The sequence below is a fragment of the Macrobrachium rosenbergii genome, chromosome 59 (assembly GCF_040412425.1).
Source record: "Macrobrachium rosenbergii isolate ZJJX-2024 chromosome 59, ASM4041242v1, whole genome shotgun sequence".
In the NCBI taxonomy this organism is placed as follows: domain Eukaryota; kingdom Metazoa; phylum Arthropoda; class Malacostraca; order Decapoda; family Palaemonidae; genus Macrobrachium; species Macrobrachium rosenbergii.
The window spans coordinates 24,142,114-24,161,312 of record NC_089799.1 but is presented as its reverse complement, the minus strand read 5'-3'; the positions used below and the strand labels follow the sequence as shown (position 1 = coordinate 24,161,312).

At 37.7% G+C, this 19,199-nt stretch overlaps 1 protein-coding gene across 1 annotated transcript; it reads right to left on the bottom strand.

Annotated features, from left to right (window-relative positions):
* Positions 1-10,590: 10,590 nt before the first annotated feature.
* On the bottom strand, positions 10,591-17,659 carry LOC136837700 (fibroin heavy chain-like). Its single transcript, XM_067102601.1, has 2 exons — positions 17,556-17,659; positions 10,591-13,580 (listed from the first exon to the last, which is right to left on the bottom strand). Exons 1-2 carry the CDS (start codon positions 17,556-17,558, stop codon positions 10,698-10,700), a joined length of 2,886 nt encoding a protein of 961 aa, XP_066958702.1. The 5' UTR covers positions 17,559-17,659; the 3' UTR covers positions 10,591-10,697.
* Between the last annotated feature and the right edge of the window lie 1,540 nt (positions 17,660-19,199).

Sequence of the window (19,199 nt, the reverse complement as noted above, 5' to 3'; positions counted from 1 at the left end):
CCGCACTGTGTTACGGGATGATTTTTGTGTTTCTTTTACTATTTCAGTTTCTGTATGTATTCAGTTTTAGTTTTCTGTAAAATAAAAATATTGAGATGGCTTTGCCTGTCCGTACGCACTTTTTCTGTCCGCTCTCAGATCTTAAAACTGCTGAGTCTAGAGGGCTGCAGATTGGTATGTTAATCATCCACTCTGTACTCATCAAACATAGCAAATTGCAGCCCTCTAGCCTCAGTAGTTTTTATTTTATTTGAGGTTAAAGTTAGCCATGATCGTGAGTCTGTCAACGCTATAGGAGAGGCCACCACCGGTCAGTGGCTGAAAGTTTTATGGGCGCGGCTCATAGAGCATTGTATATTGTACAGAAAACTCGACTGCGCTGAAAAAGTTCAGCACATTTTTTACTTGTTTGTTAATACATACGCAGTTTTTTTTACAGTCTCATTAACACTGAAATACAGGGGTTTTGTAATGCTCGCACCTGAAACGCAAAATTCGATTGGGAATTAAAAATAAAGAGTTAACTCCACTGTAGAAAAACCCGTTTTCTCCCCAAAAGAAGCATATGTGATTTCCCTGAGCTATGTACGCGTATCGCGACGTGGAAACAAGTGACGCAAAGGAGAGGGAAATGCTGAATGCGTGAGGCATACTTGAACACATGTATGACAATAATACATGGATACATACTGGTTCATTTCCACTCTATGTCACGTATGGTGGGATTATTGCGGTTGCACGAGGTGGTATTTTTTCAGCATGACGAGGTTTTCTGTACTTGGAATGACAGCTTTTTATACATTGGAAAGATATATATTGAATTTGAATATCTTGCACTCTGGTGTTGTAAGACTTTAACGTATGGTATTTTTGGAAACATATGGACAGGATTATGTCTCTCTCTCTCTCTCTCTCTCTCTCTCTCTCTCTTTCTCTCTCTCTCTCTGTCTGTCACACACACACACACACGCACACACACACACACATATATATATAAACTATGGCTTAAACATATCATATCCAAGAGGGATATATATATATATACATATATATATACTGTATATATATATATATATATATATATATATATATATATATATATATATATATATATATATATATATATATATATATATATATATATATATATATATATATATATATATATATATATATATATATATATTATTCCTCAACATTCAACTGCTTCATTAAAAACAACGGTCACTACCACATTCAAACATGAACCGCTAAATCGTGGAGAACCAACTGAGCAGAAAACCAACTCATGTAGTATTGCCATTCACCTTGATCTTGCACGTGCTGAATACTGAAGCCTATCCTTCCCTGTATATCTTGCAAACCATCTGTCCAGCTTTCTCTGGGCCTTCCTCTCCTCGTCTCTCTGAAATACTTTTCGCATATTTTCCTAAATTCATTCCAAATGACCAAGCATCTCAGAACACTTATCCATCCTTTCACCTACGGTAACTTTTTTATCACTCCCACGTATCTCCACAGTTCTTACCATTACAATTATTTTAATGTTTTATATACTTTGCAAACATTTCCTCTCAACCATTCCATCGTATTGTAATTATTTTTATAAAGGAGCTTTGGCTCAACATCTTTCATAGATTCCAATCTTGGCTTTCACATGCACTGCAAACCTCTATTCCGTCTTTTGCAAATCTTCTGCTGTCTTACTTGCTCCTGCTGCTCTGTAACCTCACCTTTAATCTCATCTTATCACATTATTTGGTATGCTCATTCCCTAATACTGAAACAAATCAACGGTTTCAGTTTTTTCCACAATCTGTTTCAAAATTATTTGCTCCATTTTCCTGGCTTCCATTTATCCGGATAATCTTATTCTTGCTCATATCTACTCTCTGCTTTTGGTCTTCTTTAAAGAACACTGTTGTGCCGGCTTGGTCTGTTCGTCCGTACGTTATTCTCTCCGCACTTTTTCTGTCTACGTTTTTTCTGTCAGCCCTCAGATCTTAAAATCTACTGAGTCTAGAGGGCTGCAAATTGGTATGTTGATCATCCACCCTCCACTCATCAAACATACCAAATTGCAGCCCTCTAACCTCTGTAGGTTTTATTTTATTTAGGGTTAAAATTAGCCACAATCGTGCTTCTGGCAACAATATAGGATAGGCCACCACCGGGCCGTGGTTAAAGTTTCATGTAACGCGACTCATACAGCATTATGCTGAGACCACCGAAAGATAGATCTGTTTTCGGTGACCTTGATTATAAGCTGTAGCGGCTGTACAGAAAACTTGATTGCGCCGAAGAAATTTCGGCGCATTTTTTACTTCCTTATTCTTGTAAACACTTTCTAATTCTTTCACTATTGTCTTCACTATGCCTAATCAGTATTGTATTGTATCCAGTCATCAACTATTCCACAATCTATTCATGACTTGTAATCAATCTCTGCGTGTTACATTAAGTACCACAAGTCCTCAACTCCCTCCACATTGACCCCCCTGTCAGTTCTATTAAAAATTTTTCTAGGTCTATCTATAATCAATATTTTACCCACAGGTTCTCTCCCTATCAACATTTCTAGCCTGTTTTACTTTCTCACTTAAAATCCTACCATATACCTTCCCTGGTATGCTTGGTGACATTATTTCCAAAAATTTCTTACTGTCTCTTCTGTCATTTATACCTTTGTCACTTTTACTTTCTCTCATTCATTCATTTGGAACCCTGCCATCATTTAGACATACCTTTAAATAGCTGGTCCGCCACCAGTCGCATTATTGCCACTGTGTTGCAGCATTTCACTTTAAATATCATCAACTCCAGGCATTTGTTCATTCTTGAACCTCTTAACTGGCCCCCTTGGCCCGCCAGTAGTCACTCCATAAGAATTCTCATATTTATACTAACCTCCGCTCATGCAACATTCAGCTTTTCCTCTCCTTTATCTTCCCCCTGTTGCAAGTCCTCAAAATATTTGTTTCATGGAAACAGGGTTTCATTCATTCCAGACAGCATCTCTTTATTTTCGTTTTATTCTGATATCCATTTGTTTATTAATCTTTCATTATAAATTTTGTCTCTGCAAACCACCCTCTTTTGCTATCTTTTTCTCTCCAGCCTTTTTCTTGACTACCGCATCTATCATTCCTCCTGTTTTCCAAGCCCCTGATCCACTCTTTCTATTTGTGTGTCTTCAGCCCTATCCAATATATCTTCCATTTTCCTCTTATATGCTCTTCTTTCGGTTCGATTATTCAATTAGCCTGCTTGAATCATATTTTCAACGAGAGGATTATACTCTTATCTCCATTTAAAATCTATTTCTATCATAACTATTGCTTCAACTATATAATGATCATATATACCTCTAGCTCATCCTCTTCTTACTATTGCAATTGTCAACTGGCTCGAGCAAACTCTTTTCCTAACAATTTTCCAGTATAATTATCAATATCGTTTTTGTAAACCATGTATTTCAAACAATCAAATACATTTTATAAAACATTTCTATGAGACTTCATTCTAATTTACTACAGCAACTCTGTACCGATAAACATTGTCAGCTCTCTCCCAGTTACCTACCTTTGCATTTAAAATGTCTGTCACAGATTTAGTCTTCAGAAAAGATTCTTTCTCACCCTCATCCTCTTGCAATCCTAGACTTTATATTTCACCACTACGACCTTTTCTCCTGCCACACTCAATGTTACCCATACAGTCCCTGATCTTACACAAGTAAAACTCTTTCACTCGTCCCTAGAATCTTTTTGACACTTTCAGTACTAACCATTCCTTAAGTCTACACCTTTAGGCTACGCCAGTTGCTCTTTGTCCTTCTTATTCCTTCACATACTGCCCTCTCACCTTTTCCTCACAAAAACAAATAAACTTTCATGAATTTCTTCTCTTCTGTACCACATCCATGCACATTCAGAGCCCTTAATGCAATATCAATAAATGGTTTGGGATTGCAAATCCCATGACCTGGCCATTTAGGGATTCTTACATGCAACAGAGCAATGGTGATGTCATTAATTTCTTTTCTCTGGTTCCCAAAAGAGTGGAAAAGCTAAGTTTCATTCGCCTTGGGAGTAATGGTGCATTTGTCATTTTGAGGGCGTTTTATACTTACCAATGAGTTCACAACCCTTTACTAGGTGTTCCTCTGCCTTTAGCTAGCTTATTATTACACCAAGCTATCGGCACTCCATAGGGCAACGCTCTAACATGTACCATTTACTTACTGCCAGCATGGCAGCAGTTATAAGTAAACAGTCTAACGGGACATATGAGGTAGTCATTGGCTTGAAGAGAAAGACGTTTATCAGGCGTTGTCTGGGAATTCTTTCTCCAAGGGGTTCATAACTCCACAATAGTTGAGTCTCTGCTTTGTAGTAAGGTACTTTACAAATACATTTTTTTGGTACCTGCTAGGATAGCGATGCGTAGGTAGTGCCAGTTATACTGTATATTTATACATACTGTACATACATAACACACACACACACACACACACACACACACATATATATATATATATATATATATATATATATATATATATATATATATATATATATATATATATGTGTGTGTGTGTGTGTGTGTGTGTGTGTGTATTTATATATATATAAAATCTGCAAAAATAGGATACGATTTTTATATTTACTGAAACTATTTTTGAATCACAAGGAGCCAACGACACTGTTATAATTCAAGTTGATTGAATATCATATCTGTGAAATCCTGCATAACGGGCAAAGAAAATGGATGACATAACTTCTTAAATTCCCTGAAAAAGGCTGAGGAGATACTATGTCAAAAGTCATGAGGTATCTTGCTAAAGTACTTCTACGCAAACAGAAGATACACACCTTTAAAATCAACATTCCACCCGTGCATCATACTTCACATCCCCTAACTGAGACCCGTACCAGGAATCACTGACACAAACTCGATAAAAACAAGCTTCTACAACCAGCAACTAGGTGACGGTAACTAGGTTCAGCAGCCGGTCATCGGGGGCTAAATAATAAAAACTCGCTCTTGCAACAATCCATAAGCGGACGGCGTTGGAAAAGAATATTTCAAGCTCAGATTTTGCTAAGTAATAGTTATACTTTCGTGATCAGGTTGCAAAATTCACTTTCTTTTTTTTTCTATTTTTTTCATTCATTTTTATAAGCACGACAGATATTTTTGACAGTTGGGTCTCTTGTGAGAAGTGTATGAATATATAAGTAAATACATATAAATATATAGAAATAGATGTATATGATTAATTTCGTAACTTATCTTTCGGTTATTTTCCCACAATTATCTAGGTATGTTTCTGGCTTTTCAAGACCTCGAGGTTGTATGAGGGGAAAAATTGCATCACTCTGATTGCATGCATAGACAGAAAAAATATTGGAACAATTGTATATTATGGAATATGAGAATAAGATTGCTTACTCCACATTAATCTTAAAGAATATCTGATCAACATCAGATGACTTGAGTAGAGTGAACTGGACTGAAATTGATAAATGACCAATATTTATGAATAAAAGAAACATCCAGTTTTCTGGCTAACAGAAGGTTTCATTTCAAGAATCCTCATCAGCTTACAAATAGGTTCCGGGCACATAAGCAATGAGTTTCCGACACAGGCCAGCATGAAAATCATCTTGCATGTGGAATTATGCGGTAGGTAGGGCGGGGGGTGGCCTCTGCCCATCCCTTTCCCTAGTTTCTGTCTGCTTTGGGTTGCCAGTCCCGTCATCCTCTTTGAAAATATTCCTGATAAAGTGCAGCTTGGTGTGAAAATTGAGAACTCTAGAGTCAAACACATTTGATTTGTCACGTGGTACCGGCAATTTGTGTGGGGACTAGAAATGAGTTTCTTACCGACTGAAAAGAGCTAATCAAAACCCTTTCACTGAATCGCTTTCTTCTTTGTCTTCTTTAAGTAGCCGAGCTGACTCTAATGTTATTATTTGTCCTCTCTCCTTACTGATTTTAGGCTGTTAAGCAAAGGGCCACTCAGGGCTTAAGGCAGTGAAAAGAGGGAGCTGGAGTGGTTGGGCAGCAAGAGAAGGAGATCAAGAAAACAGATGAGACGAAGTACAAGGATCTAAAGGTGGAAATGGTAGAAAACCCCGCAATTGCGATAAGAAGTAATTACGCGAGAAGTTGGACAACAAGACTGAAGAAAGGAAGTGGGAATCGAGGTAACGTAAAAGGCTAAAAAGTGAGTGTAGCTATGGGGCCAAAATGATGCTTCAAACATTTTTTAGTAATGCCTACAGTGCACCGCGTGATGTAAATTAACGGCGTTACTCCAGCCTACAGGGCCGGTCTCGTTATGCTATAAAAAAATGTTTTCGTTAAAAGTGACTCCCCTTCGTACCCTCCCCACCTCGTCCCCAAGAACTTAATCTCCATTTTAATTGTGGAATAATTGCCCTAGAGAGGTACTATAAGGTAACTGCAAAAAAAGTGCCACATCTCGTAACTATGTTGTTGCAGAAGTAGGTCAAAGTAATTTTCTTGTTCCTTTGCAAGATCACCTTCATTGGATGGGCAGCTGACACAGCACACGTGGGCACACGTGTCTTCTCAGACTTTAGCGGTCGACGTTCGTAAGAGGGAAAGTACGTCCTGTAGAGTTGGTTAACAAAACGCTCGTGACGTTTCAACTCGTTATTCTCTTGTGAACACTGTCTCAGAGTATTTCTTGAACGTTTATTATCTGAACGTAGAAAGGACGAAACACCAGTCGTCAGACTTATTCATATTTACGTACTGTCATTCATTAAGTGACCTCTTCATTCAAGGGGGAATTGCAAAGGTTCTTGATATTTCTGCAGATGAATGATTATAGAGGTTAGTAAAAGTTTTTTCAAAGCTGTAATCTGAGATGGCACATAGACACCATAACCTAAAAGAAACTCCAAATAGGATGTTAATGATCTTTTACCAAAAAATTAAGCTCAATTAGATTGGTTATCTCTATAAATCTGGATGCCAAACGTTGACATCCGTAGTTTAGAAACTGTTGTGAGAGTCCTAGAAGAACTATAATATTTATGCCTGTTGCTACCATTTTTTTTATCTCTCTCTTTCTAATCCGGTTTATGTAATTTTTCTCCTCTTTCTCAAAGATATATATATATATATATATATATATATATATATATATATATATATATATATATATATATATATATACATTACACACATTTGTGTGTATATATATGCATATATGTTATGTATAAATGATATATATATATATATATATATATATATATATATATATATATATATATATACATATATATATATATATACATAATATATACATATATATATATATATATATATATATATATATATATATTATATATATTTATGTGTGTGTATGCATAAACCTATAAATGAGTACTTTTCTATGGTACGTTGCTAGCAATAAAAAACAGAAATCATTCAGATTACTTCAATATGTTAAAAACACTTTCTTATCTAATTCGCACCAGCTTTTCTCACCGTAAGTAAAAGCAGGATGCCCACTGTCCCAGTGAAAGAATCAGGGCTTATCGGACATTAGCTACATTAAGCAGCCTCCCAAACTTTGGAAGAAAAAAAAAAAACAAAACGCACACGCACATGCACATGGCCGTGAGCGTACGCACACAGGTTTTGCAACGGTCAAGCTGCGTTCTGTAAACTGGGGGCGACTGGGCGTTCCCTTGGGTCACCGTGGGTAGGAGGACTGCTTCCCGCCTAGAGCGTGTTCTAGTTTTCTGAACTTCGACTTCATCTTGAAATGCTTTGTTAAACAGGGTCGAAGGCCGCGTTTATGTTCTTAGACACGCTTTTTATTTCTGTCAGGTAAATGGATTATCTATGACGCACAGTCCTGTTTTTTTAGCTCTGCTGTTAGGTCATACGAGAGAGAGAGAGAGAGAGAGAGAGAGAGAGAGAGAGAGAGATAGAGAGAGAGAGAGAGAGAGAGAGAAAGCAGTTTGGACAGACCATGACTTAGTGTTACATTAATTATTAGGTACTTATTTCTGGGTCATCCGGGTCTTTTTGATTATGTTTCAAAAGATGTACGTGTGTGTGTGTGTGTTGGGGGAGAGAGAGAGAGAGAGAGAGAGAGAGAGAGAGAGAGAGAGAGAGAGAGAGAGAGAGCTGGTAAGAATCAGCTGGTATATATAATATATATATATATATATATATATATATATATATATATATATATATATATATATATATATATATATATATATATATATATATATATATTTAACGTTACTGACTTAAAGAAACTGAGCAAATAAATAGAAAAAAAGACAAAACTCGCTTAGTGATGGCAACAATATAATGATGATCAAATGAGAGCTTTTCATCCTAGCAAAAGAAAGGAGAAATTAATACGACAGTAACCCAATTTTCTAAACTTCTGATCAGTTGTCCTCAAGCTTTAGTTAGGTGAGTGGTGCCTCCAACTTCATCATCAAGCTAAATGTCAAATGCCCTTTCCAAAATCTCTCTCTCTCTCTCTCTCTCTCTCTCTCTCTCTCTCTGTTAGCCTTATTTGTCTTCGGATGACAAAAAAAAAAAAAAAAAAAAAATGAGAGGATAACATTCTCTTTTTCCAGCAGGTCACTAGGGACCGTATGAAGGACCGTATAAAAGAAAGTGTGAATCTCTATTAATGGTTCATGTGTTCAGACGGGTCCTCATCAATACTGCCTATTATACTACTATAATGCATAATAGTATAATGTATAATAGTATAATAGGCGTTTATATTTTCTACACACACACACACACATAAGTACATACTTATATACAAAACCATATGCATTTCTTTGACTAATGGTATGAATAAACGATTTATTACCACTTGAGAGAACTTTTTTGATGATTTACATTTTGAAAGAGTGAAAAGAGTGAAAGAAAGGGGTTATTTTGGTAAGATTTTCATTCACGAAAAAGAGCTCCGACGCTTCAAGCAACTTTACAAGAAACAGTGCTATATGCAGAGAGAGAGAGAGAGAGAGAGAGAGAGAGAGAGAGAGAGAGAGAGAGAGAGAGAGAGAGGAGGGGGGTGGAGGAAAGCCTCTGATAAATCATTTCACCCAGGGAAAGTGATGATTACCTCATCGATACCCTTCGATTTTCAGTTGTGATTTGATGGTGTGTAATCAGACGGACTTATGATTACTCATGTTGTTAGTTTGACTGTCCCGTCTCTCTTTCCAACCGAAGCCCCGACCTAAAGCAGTTGACTGACAACCAGGAACCTGAGTCACTGTTTTGGTCCACAGATGAATTTCGGATTTTCAAGAAAATGTGCCCATACCGTTCCTATCTTGCCCATGGATCGAATCTGGGTCTTTATGGTTGAGAGCAATGGTGCCGCTACTACGCTAAGAAAACAAGGGTGGAGAGAGAGAGAGAGAGAGAGAGAGAGAGAGAGAGAGAGAGAGAGAGAGAGAGAGAAGGTACACATATGCAACCACAAGAGGCTATTGCAGAAGTAAAGGATACATAGATTTATAGTCTTACTTTGTATACACATCAATGAGATACTTCATACATCCTAAAGAGGTCACCCTGAATTCGTAAGTTATTGTAGTCTTTTGATGACAAAGATTTTTTCTCAGTTAGATGCCTTGCATTTTACCACTGCTCTTTACAACAAGTGTAGTCTAGAACAAAGAGATTAAAAGTTCGTTTTGAAATTATGCAAGCCAAATTTATCTTAACAGCTAGCATGGTACAATTACACTTTGGATGGAAGACGTGCATTATGCTTTTCAGAAATGACTTAAGAAGATGCAATGATGTTGCCTATAATCATCAGGTTAGTGACTTGTGTAGATGCTACATAGGATTACAGGAAGGTGCTCGGGAATCATAATCGCTTTCAATGTTCATATGAAAAATTCACTATTACCTCTTCTTTATATAATCACTGTACTAACAGGACAATTCCCCGATTGACTGTTATCGTTACAGAAAGTACATCATTAATTTGACAGTATGACGAGTGTCCTTACAGCCTTGTCCTTTGTAACACTTTTTTTTTATTATAAATAAAGGTGGTATTGTGGTATTGCTCTAGAACAGGGGTTTTCAACCTTTTTCTCCCCACGTACCATTTTGGGTATTTTTAATGTCAGTAATGTACCCCCATCACTTTGTATAAAGTGGAAAACAAAACAAACGCAGAAACACATTCCATTGTGTATATTTGCAAGTACTGTACTGAAGGGAAGTAAGTACACAACTCTCCTGACATAACCAACAATATTGTAAATACAAAGAATTCCATAAAAATAAAGAAAATTGTTTATAATTATTTACCTGTGGCTAACGACCCGTGGGGAGAGCGTACCCCCTAACTGACCCTTGGCGTACCCCCTGGGGTACGCGTACCCCAGGTTGAAAACCCCTGCTCTAGAAAGTTCTAAGATTTACTGTAACATGTTCATGTCACGTCAACCGCTGAAGCTGCATCAGTTACTTCAGATTTTATAAATTTTACTTTCAAGCCTTCAGATAAAATTAAAAATGTGTCAAAAAATAAACAACCACTCTCTCTTAAATGTCTTTTTATTTTAATATTATATCATCAGTGCATTTTCTGCATAACATTGCATAAATACAATAACAAATATCCATGATTCCAACATGTTTTCTTCTTAGCCATGTTTCACGGCAATTTTACTAGATACTAATCCTCCTCCAAGGCCATGTCCTCCTCCAAGGCCAAGTCCTCCTCCAACTCCTCCAAATCCACCTCCCAAGCCACCAAGACCTCCAAGTCCCAGTCCTGCACCAGAAACAGATGTTTTCACAAAGGGTGCAGCAGTAGAGGTACTGATAATGGGAGCTGCATGAGAAACAGAAGATTTGACTAGAGGAGCTCCAGTAGAAGTACTGATAATGGGAGCTGCATGGGAAACAGAAGATTTGACTAGAGGAGCTCCAGTAGAAGTACTGACTAATGGAGCTGCATGGCTAACTGAGGTTTTAACAAGAGGAGCTCCAACAGAAGTCCTAACAAAACTTCCTCCACCAACTCCATGGCCAACGCCAAAACCACCAACTCCAAGATCGCCAACACCATGGCCAATGCCAACGCCGCCAACTCCATGGCTAATACCAACGCTGCCAACTCCATGGCCAACGCCGAGACCGCCAACACCGAGACCACCAATGCCATGGCCAATGCTAACGGCGCCAACTCCATGGTCAATGCCAACACCGCCAACTCCATGTCCAATGCCAACACCGCCAACTCCATGGCCAATGCCAACACCTCCAACTCCATGGCCAATGCCAACACCACCAACGCCGAGATCACCTCCAAAGCCTCCAGCACCAAAGGCGCCGCCACCTGCTGTAACCAAACCACCAACTCCAGGAACTACATCCAATCCACTTCCTAAACCATCATGAGAAATGACTCCGTCAGCAATAGCGCCTCCAGCAAGAGGAGCACCACCTCCAACAAAAGAAGCACCACCTCCAACAAGAGGAGCACCACCTCCAACAAAAGAAGCACCACCTCCAACAAGAGGAGCACCACCTCCAACAAAAGCGCCACCTCCAACAAGAGGAGCACCACCAAATGAACCTACATTGCTTACGGAAGTCGCGACAGTGGGAGTGCCAACGGCAGTGCTGACTTGAGGAACTGAATGGCTAACAGAAGTACGAACAACAGGAGTAATTGGAGAAGTTTTAACAGTGGTACCTGCACTGCCTACTGATGTTTTAACACTGGAAGCTCCGACGGCAGTGCTAACACGAGGAACTGAATGGCTAACAGAAGTACGAACAACAGGAGTAGCTGCAGAAGTTTTGACAAATGAACCTCCATTGCTTACGGAAGTTGCAACTCTGGGAGCTCCAACAGATGTACTAACAAGTGGGGCTCTGTGGCTGACAGAAGTCCTAACAGCAGGTGCCAACTGGTGTGTTCTTACAGATACTGCACCACCTCCTCCAAATCCACCAAGGCCTCCTCCAAATCCACTACCAAGGCCTCCTCCAAATCCACTACCAAGGCCTCCTCCAAATCCACTACCAAGGCCTCCTCCAAATCCACCACCAAGGCCTCCTCCAACAAGACCACCTCCAAGACCAGCTCCAAGACCACCTCCAAGACCAGCTCCAAGGCCTCCTCCGACAGCACTTCCAAGACCTCCTCCGACAGCACTTCCAAGGCCTCCTCCAATAGCACCTCCAAGGCCAACACCAGAAGAAACATGTGCTACAGAACCACCATGTAATCCTGAAACACCTCCGATTGACGAGCCAGCAGAAGCACCATCCAAAAATATATCGCTTCCAACTCCTCCACCAACAACATGGCCTCCAGCTCCAATTCCTCCAATGGGTCCACCAACAGCAGCATGGGCAACTCCAGGTCCTCCAACTCCTAAACCATGACTTACGCCTGTAGCAACAGCAGATACTCCATGCCCAACACCATCAAAATCATCATCATCATCGATATCAAAACCTCCAGAACTGAAGCCCAGACCACCTCCAACTGGGGCATCGTAGTTATACCCTGCAGATGCACCTAATCCAGAACTGTGAATAGCTCCACCTACTAGCCCTCCTTGCAATGCTCCTCCAGCGAGCGCGCCTCCTAAATGGTCATCCACTTCAAAAGAACCATCGAATCCAGCGTGTCCAACCTCTACTGCTGGTCCCACAGCTCCTCCTCCAACAGCAAATGAAGCATCATGCCCAACTCCAACTCCAATTCCATGTCCTACACCAAGAGAACCTCCATGGACCAGTCCCGCACCTGCATGCCCAATACCAGCAGAGACAATGGGAGCTGCATGACTAACAGAAGTGTGTACGTGAGGAGCACCGACAGAACTCTTGATAATAGGAGCTGAATGACTAACGGAAGTATGAACACGAGGGACTCCAACAGAACTCTTGACAAAAGATCCTGCGCTACCAATAGAAGTTTTAACATGAGGAGCACCAACTGCACTCTTCACAATTGGAGCTGCATGACTAACGGAAGTTTTAACATGAGGAGCTCCAACAGAACTGCTGACAAAGGAGCCTGCATTGCCAAAGGATGTACTGACATGAGGCACTCCAGCAGACGTGCTAACAAAGCTGCCTCCATCGGCCACTCCTAATCCTCCGCCAAATCCTCCGCCTAATCCTCCTAATCCTCCACCTAATCCTCCACCTAATCCTCCTACTAATCCTCCGTCAAATCCTCCACCTAATCCTCCGCCAACGCCATGTCCAACGCTGAGACCACCTCCATGTCCAAATCCTGTTGAAAGGCCAAGCCCGCCGTGGGCACCTCCTACATCGATGGCAGCAGCGTGTGCTCCTCCGCCGAGACCGTGTCCTGCGCCAATTCCTCCAAGAACCTTGTGATGGCTACCAAAACCTTCTCTTTTCGTGATTTCCTTTCCATCTTTCTCGGCTTTTTCTACTTTCTCTACCGGTTTAACTGCCTTTTTCTCTTCCCTCTCCTTTTCTGCCAGGGCAGAATGGATGACGAGTGCCGCGCAAACCGTTATTAGGAAGAGTTTCTGAAAATAATATTAGAAGGAAAAGGAAAATTAAAAGTCTTATAAAGCGATGAAAGCACGATTTCCGTGCAATAAAAAGGCCTGAAACTGTCAGTGGACAGGATAAAAAGGGATTAACAATGTATTCAACTGCAAAGAAAAATAAGAATGTCTCTGGCGTCAAGCAAAGAATAAAATGTCACTGTGAAAAGGCCTTTTTAACAGAATATATATTGACTATTCATATCTTTCTATTTTTTAAATGCCAGATTTAGATTATTTTCCGATCTGAAAAAAAAACTGAGACTCTAGTTACGTGTTCTGGAGATTAAAGAGGATTCGACAGTAAGTACATTATGGTAAAACTAAAATCATTTGCCATCTGCCTCAAAGTGTAATGTTTATGCCTTTGATATTTACCGAAGCCTTCTGTTTAAGTAGTCAGAATATCCACAAAGTGTTCAACAGATAATTTGATTACTCTCGCTGGTTAATTTAACGGATGTTAACTTGAATATACGGAGAAGCTTATAATATTGGAATAATTTTTTTGGAAAAAGACCAGGCTAGGTAATGATAAGGTAGGTGACCGAAGGCTAGACGTATTTCCGGAGTCCCTTAGTAAGCAATCTTTCAACACTTGGAGGTGAAGGAACGTAAAACCCAGGTTCGCCAGGTGAAGAGAGAGAGAGAGAGAGAGAGAGAGAGAGAGAGAGAGAGAGAGAGAGAGAGAGAGAGAACAAAAATGTCAGTGACCTCATGACGCAACGGTAGTTATGTCACATTATGTCACACCCAAGACGAACTCGCTTCAGGTCACCCACAATACAATGCCCGTCCTTCAAAAGAGCATTTTCTCTCTGCGTTCATTAACAGAATGCTGTAAGACCATATACGTAGTTAGCGGTATGTTTGAAGTGTTGGGTAAAGACTTTGTTACCTATAAAGAATTTGTTTTGCTATCTTGTTTTATATGTACAGTAGGTTGGTATAACAGCCATTAGTGTTATCATTCATACATTTCTATTGAACGAGACCAAAAGGAAGTATATAAAAACAGAAAATTGGAACAACGACAAGACTAGAATGAAATGAGGTACAACTCAGGTAAAATAATTAGTGCTGTAAATGACTAATCTAAAGCAAAACGCTAACGAGAGAGCATTGCCCTTTAAGAAGCATTCGTTTACAAATGAAAAACAATAATGGTCAAATGAAGGTTATTAAAATATATTAAAAACAATTATAATGATTTTTTACGTATTTTTCAAGGGCCGGTCAGTAATCAAAGTGCCTGTTGCACAATTACTTGACAATAATGAGAGTATTACAAGGTTAAAATTCGGTCAGTGATTATCGAAATGCCAAAAGTTGAGACTCTCTCTCTCTCTCTCTCTCTCTCTCTCTCTCTCACCCCCGATTTCTTTTACCCGCTCTCGTTTCCCTCACATCACCTTGTATAAGCATCACCAGGCTTTGCTGTGCTATTGCCACGCCTAAGAAGAAAAATTTATTCATCTAACGTTGTTGTATATATATATTTTTTAGCAATGTTAAGGTTAATTACAGCTTGACGGAATTGTGATGAATACATCTCTGTCTTCAGATGAAGTTTAAAGATAACACCAACTGTGCCTCAGTTAGTCCGCATGTAAAGGCTTGCTTCAAGGGGGAATAAGAGGAGGAGTGGAACAGGGTGAGGGCGGAGGGGAGAAAGTAAGAGACGGATAAAAGGATGGGAGGAGGAGAGGGGGAAGAACATAAGAAAGTTATGAGAACAAGTAAGTGAGAGAGGGAAGAAAGCCAAGGTCGAGGAAAACGAGAGTGAGTGAGCGTTTCAGAAAGCCAGAGGAAGCGTTATGAGGAAGGAAAAAGAGTAAGAGAAAAGTGAAAGGAAAATGAGAGTGAGAGAGCGTTAAAGTAAGAAAGCCAGAGGAAGCTTTGAGTAAGGAGGAGGGAAATGTGAGGGGGAACTGGGGCAAATAAGAAAGTGAGAGAAAGAGTGAGACTGAGGGCTAAAGGAAAGTGAAAAAGGGGAGTAAACGAGAAGACGAGTTAAGCGAGAGGAAGAAGAGGAGAAGGGAGGGTTGGGGAAAATGGGGGGGGGGGGGATGAAAGTAAAAATAGGAGAGTGGGAGAAGAGGGAGAGAAAAAGCTGTCAGGCCATCTTATTGCTCTTCTGGTATTTTCGATAAGAAGTTATGCACATCTCTTTGTTTTTTTTTTTCTCAAACTGCTTTGTAGAACTGGTGGGATGGGTCAGATTTTCTTGTTTTTCTTCTCTGGACTTAATGGTCGAACACCAAAACCAGCGCAATCACACGGGCAAAATCCTGCATGTACACACATACTTACAAACATGCATATGTACATACATACACACCCACAATCATACACACACATACACACACACACACACAATATATATATATATATATATATATATATATATATACATATATATATATATATATATATATATATATATATATATATATATATATATATATATATATATATATATATATATATATATATATATATATATATATATATATATATATATATATATATATATATATATATATATATATATATATATATATATATATATATGTGTGTGTGTGTGTGTGTGTGTATGCATTTGTGTATAAATATGCACAAGCATTTATATCTATATGTATGCAGATATATATATATATATATATATATATATATATATATATATATATATATATATATATATGCACAGACCCACATAAACATATAAAGATCTACGGATGATACATGTCTCTGTCTTTCTGTATATCTGTCTGTCTATCTATCTATCTATCTATCTATCTATCCATCTATATATATGTATATATATTTATATATATATATGTATATACATAATATATATCTATATACATATCACAAATGAACATAATCCCATATGTATATGTATGCATTAGCAAATAAAGAGCAGCTAACTTTTCACAATCTGAATTTAAAGATATTAATGACAAGTTTCATATCAAGTACATTACTCTATTAACATATCCAAAAAACAATGTAAGTTGGAAATCGTGATGACTTAAGTACCTGAAAATACCCTCATATTTTTGCTTATGTCATGGCACATAATTGATACCCCCATCTGACCGGGGCATTTGTGAAACATGAAAGACTCGAAAGTATTCGTATGGTTTTAAGTAGAACAAGTTGCTTCAAGTCCATTACGAAAATAAGATATCAAATTAAAATCTCGTTAATCTGGGTCTGTTGGCAGAGAAAGTGGAAGCTGATGACTGTGGTCAGTTACATTTGATCTCGTTTTTATTTTTCATCCTTTTATCTTAGTTTTGAGACATTTATGCATATCTACATATACATATATATATATCCTGTATATACATAAATATATATATATATATATATATATATATATATATATATATATATATATTCATATATATATCATATATATATTATTTATATGTACATATATGCATATGTATACGCATTTGTACACACACACACGCATATATATATATATACTAAATATATATGTATATATATATATATATATATATATATATATATATATATATATATATATATGCATAAATGTTTCTCATAATTAAGATGACAGGAAAAACTTATATACATATATATATATACATATATATACAGTATATATACATATATATACATATATACATATATATAAACATATATATGTGTATTATATATACATACATACATACATATATATATATATATATATATATATATATATATATATATATATATATATATATATATATACTGCATACAAGAGAAAGCATACATAATCGTACATATAGAAAAATTTTAGACACGTATATTTGCACACATATACACTCCCGAAGACAGTGTATATTACGCAATTCTATTCCGCAGCCACAAAGTTGGTACACTCACAATCTATATAAAAATATATATCTATATATCTGTACAACCAATGGCTCTTACCATTGCGTCTTCTTTGAGGAGGACTTTTCACACTGGCATGGCAAGTAGACCGACTTGCTTTTATAGGAGCCTTTCAAAATTTCCATTCACTCGGTGCCCCTCCCGATAGACCCCACCCTTTGCCCTCTCTCAGCCACTCAGATCAGACCGTCGTCAGTTGCACTTCTAGAACCGGTTGCCGAAGGGAGTGATTTAATCCCATTTTTTCTGCTCCCCTTCCTCCCAACATCCAGACATCTTGCTCTCTTTTTTTTTTTTTTTACGTTTTTCTTTTTTTCATAATTTCCTGAAGGCAGCGACCTGAGCGAAAAAAAGAAGGAAAGGAAGAAAGAGGAAAAAATGCCTCGGTAAAGGTCAGAGTGGAGTCAGAGAGCGACTGCGCTGGGGTCAAGGAGTGGTGCAGTTTTCGGAGTCCTTTTGGGGCGGCACTTCTTGCACTTTCCGCGGCACTCTCTGGCACTCTCTTGCCCGCAGAGCTTCGGAAATAGAAGAGATTCTCCTTTGATTTTCTCTCCTGATGAAGAGAGGAGAGCCAGCGTAAACAATGAAAGCAGAGATTCTTTTATTTTCTTTCAGTCTGATAAAGGTAGGAAGATCAGCGCAGATAACGCAAGAAGAGATTTTTCTAAGTGAAGAAATAAAGATCAGCTTAGATAACGAAAGAGGAGAGTTCCTTATTTTCTTTCTACTTAAAGAAATAAAGATCAGAATAGATACAGAAAAAATAGAGTTCCTTTTTTCTTTCTGGTTAAAGAAATAAAGATCAGAATAGATAAGGAAAGAGGAGATTCACTTATCTTCTAAGTGAAGAAATAAAGGTCATCATCGATAATGAAATATAAGCCTCTTGTTTTCTTCTAAAGTGAAGAAATATAAATTAATATAGAAAAAGAAGCGAAAGTTCTGTTATTTTCTCTTTAATTGAAAAGAGAAAAATGAGCATTAGAAAACTAAAGAAACGAATTTTTAATTTGTTTCTAAAGGAAGCTAGAGAGATTCCATATAAAACTGGGCATAATGAAATAGAATATGTGCTTTTATTTTGTTTCAGAAAGACGAGAGAAACCTTCTCTTGTAAAACTCGTTTAGCGAAATAAGGGAAATATGCTTTCATTTTGTTTCTAAGATAAAAACTTCAGCACCACATTTCATACGGCGGTGTCTAGTTTCACTGTTGATAATGTCATCAAATCAGCTGTTGGTGGTTTCATCATTTCTTTTTTGGATCAAAAGAAATGATATCTATATTTCAAAGCCGACTTTCGTGGCTAAACTCGATGAAAACAATGTTGATTAAATTAAGAGCGAGAACTGTTTTCAATCATAGTATAAAATTGTTTTTACATCAGACATGTTTTTTCATTATAGTTGTATGCTGCGCGTTTCACACAAACATACAAATAAGCACAAACGCACACACACACGCGCACGAACAAGCACACAAAACACACATATATATATTAAAAAATATAAATGAATGTATATGTATACATATTTATGCATATATATACATATATATATATATACATAAATATAGGCTTATATATGTATATATATAATTTATTATATAAAATATATACACGTATATATATACACATATATATACATATATATATGTATATATATTATATATATGTATATATA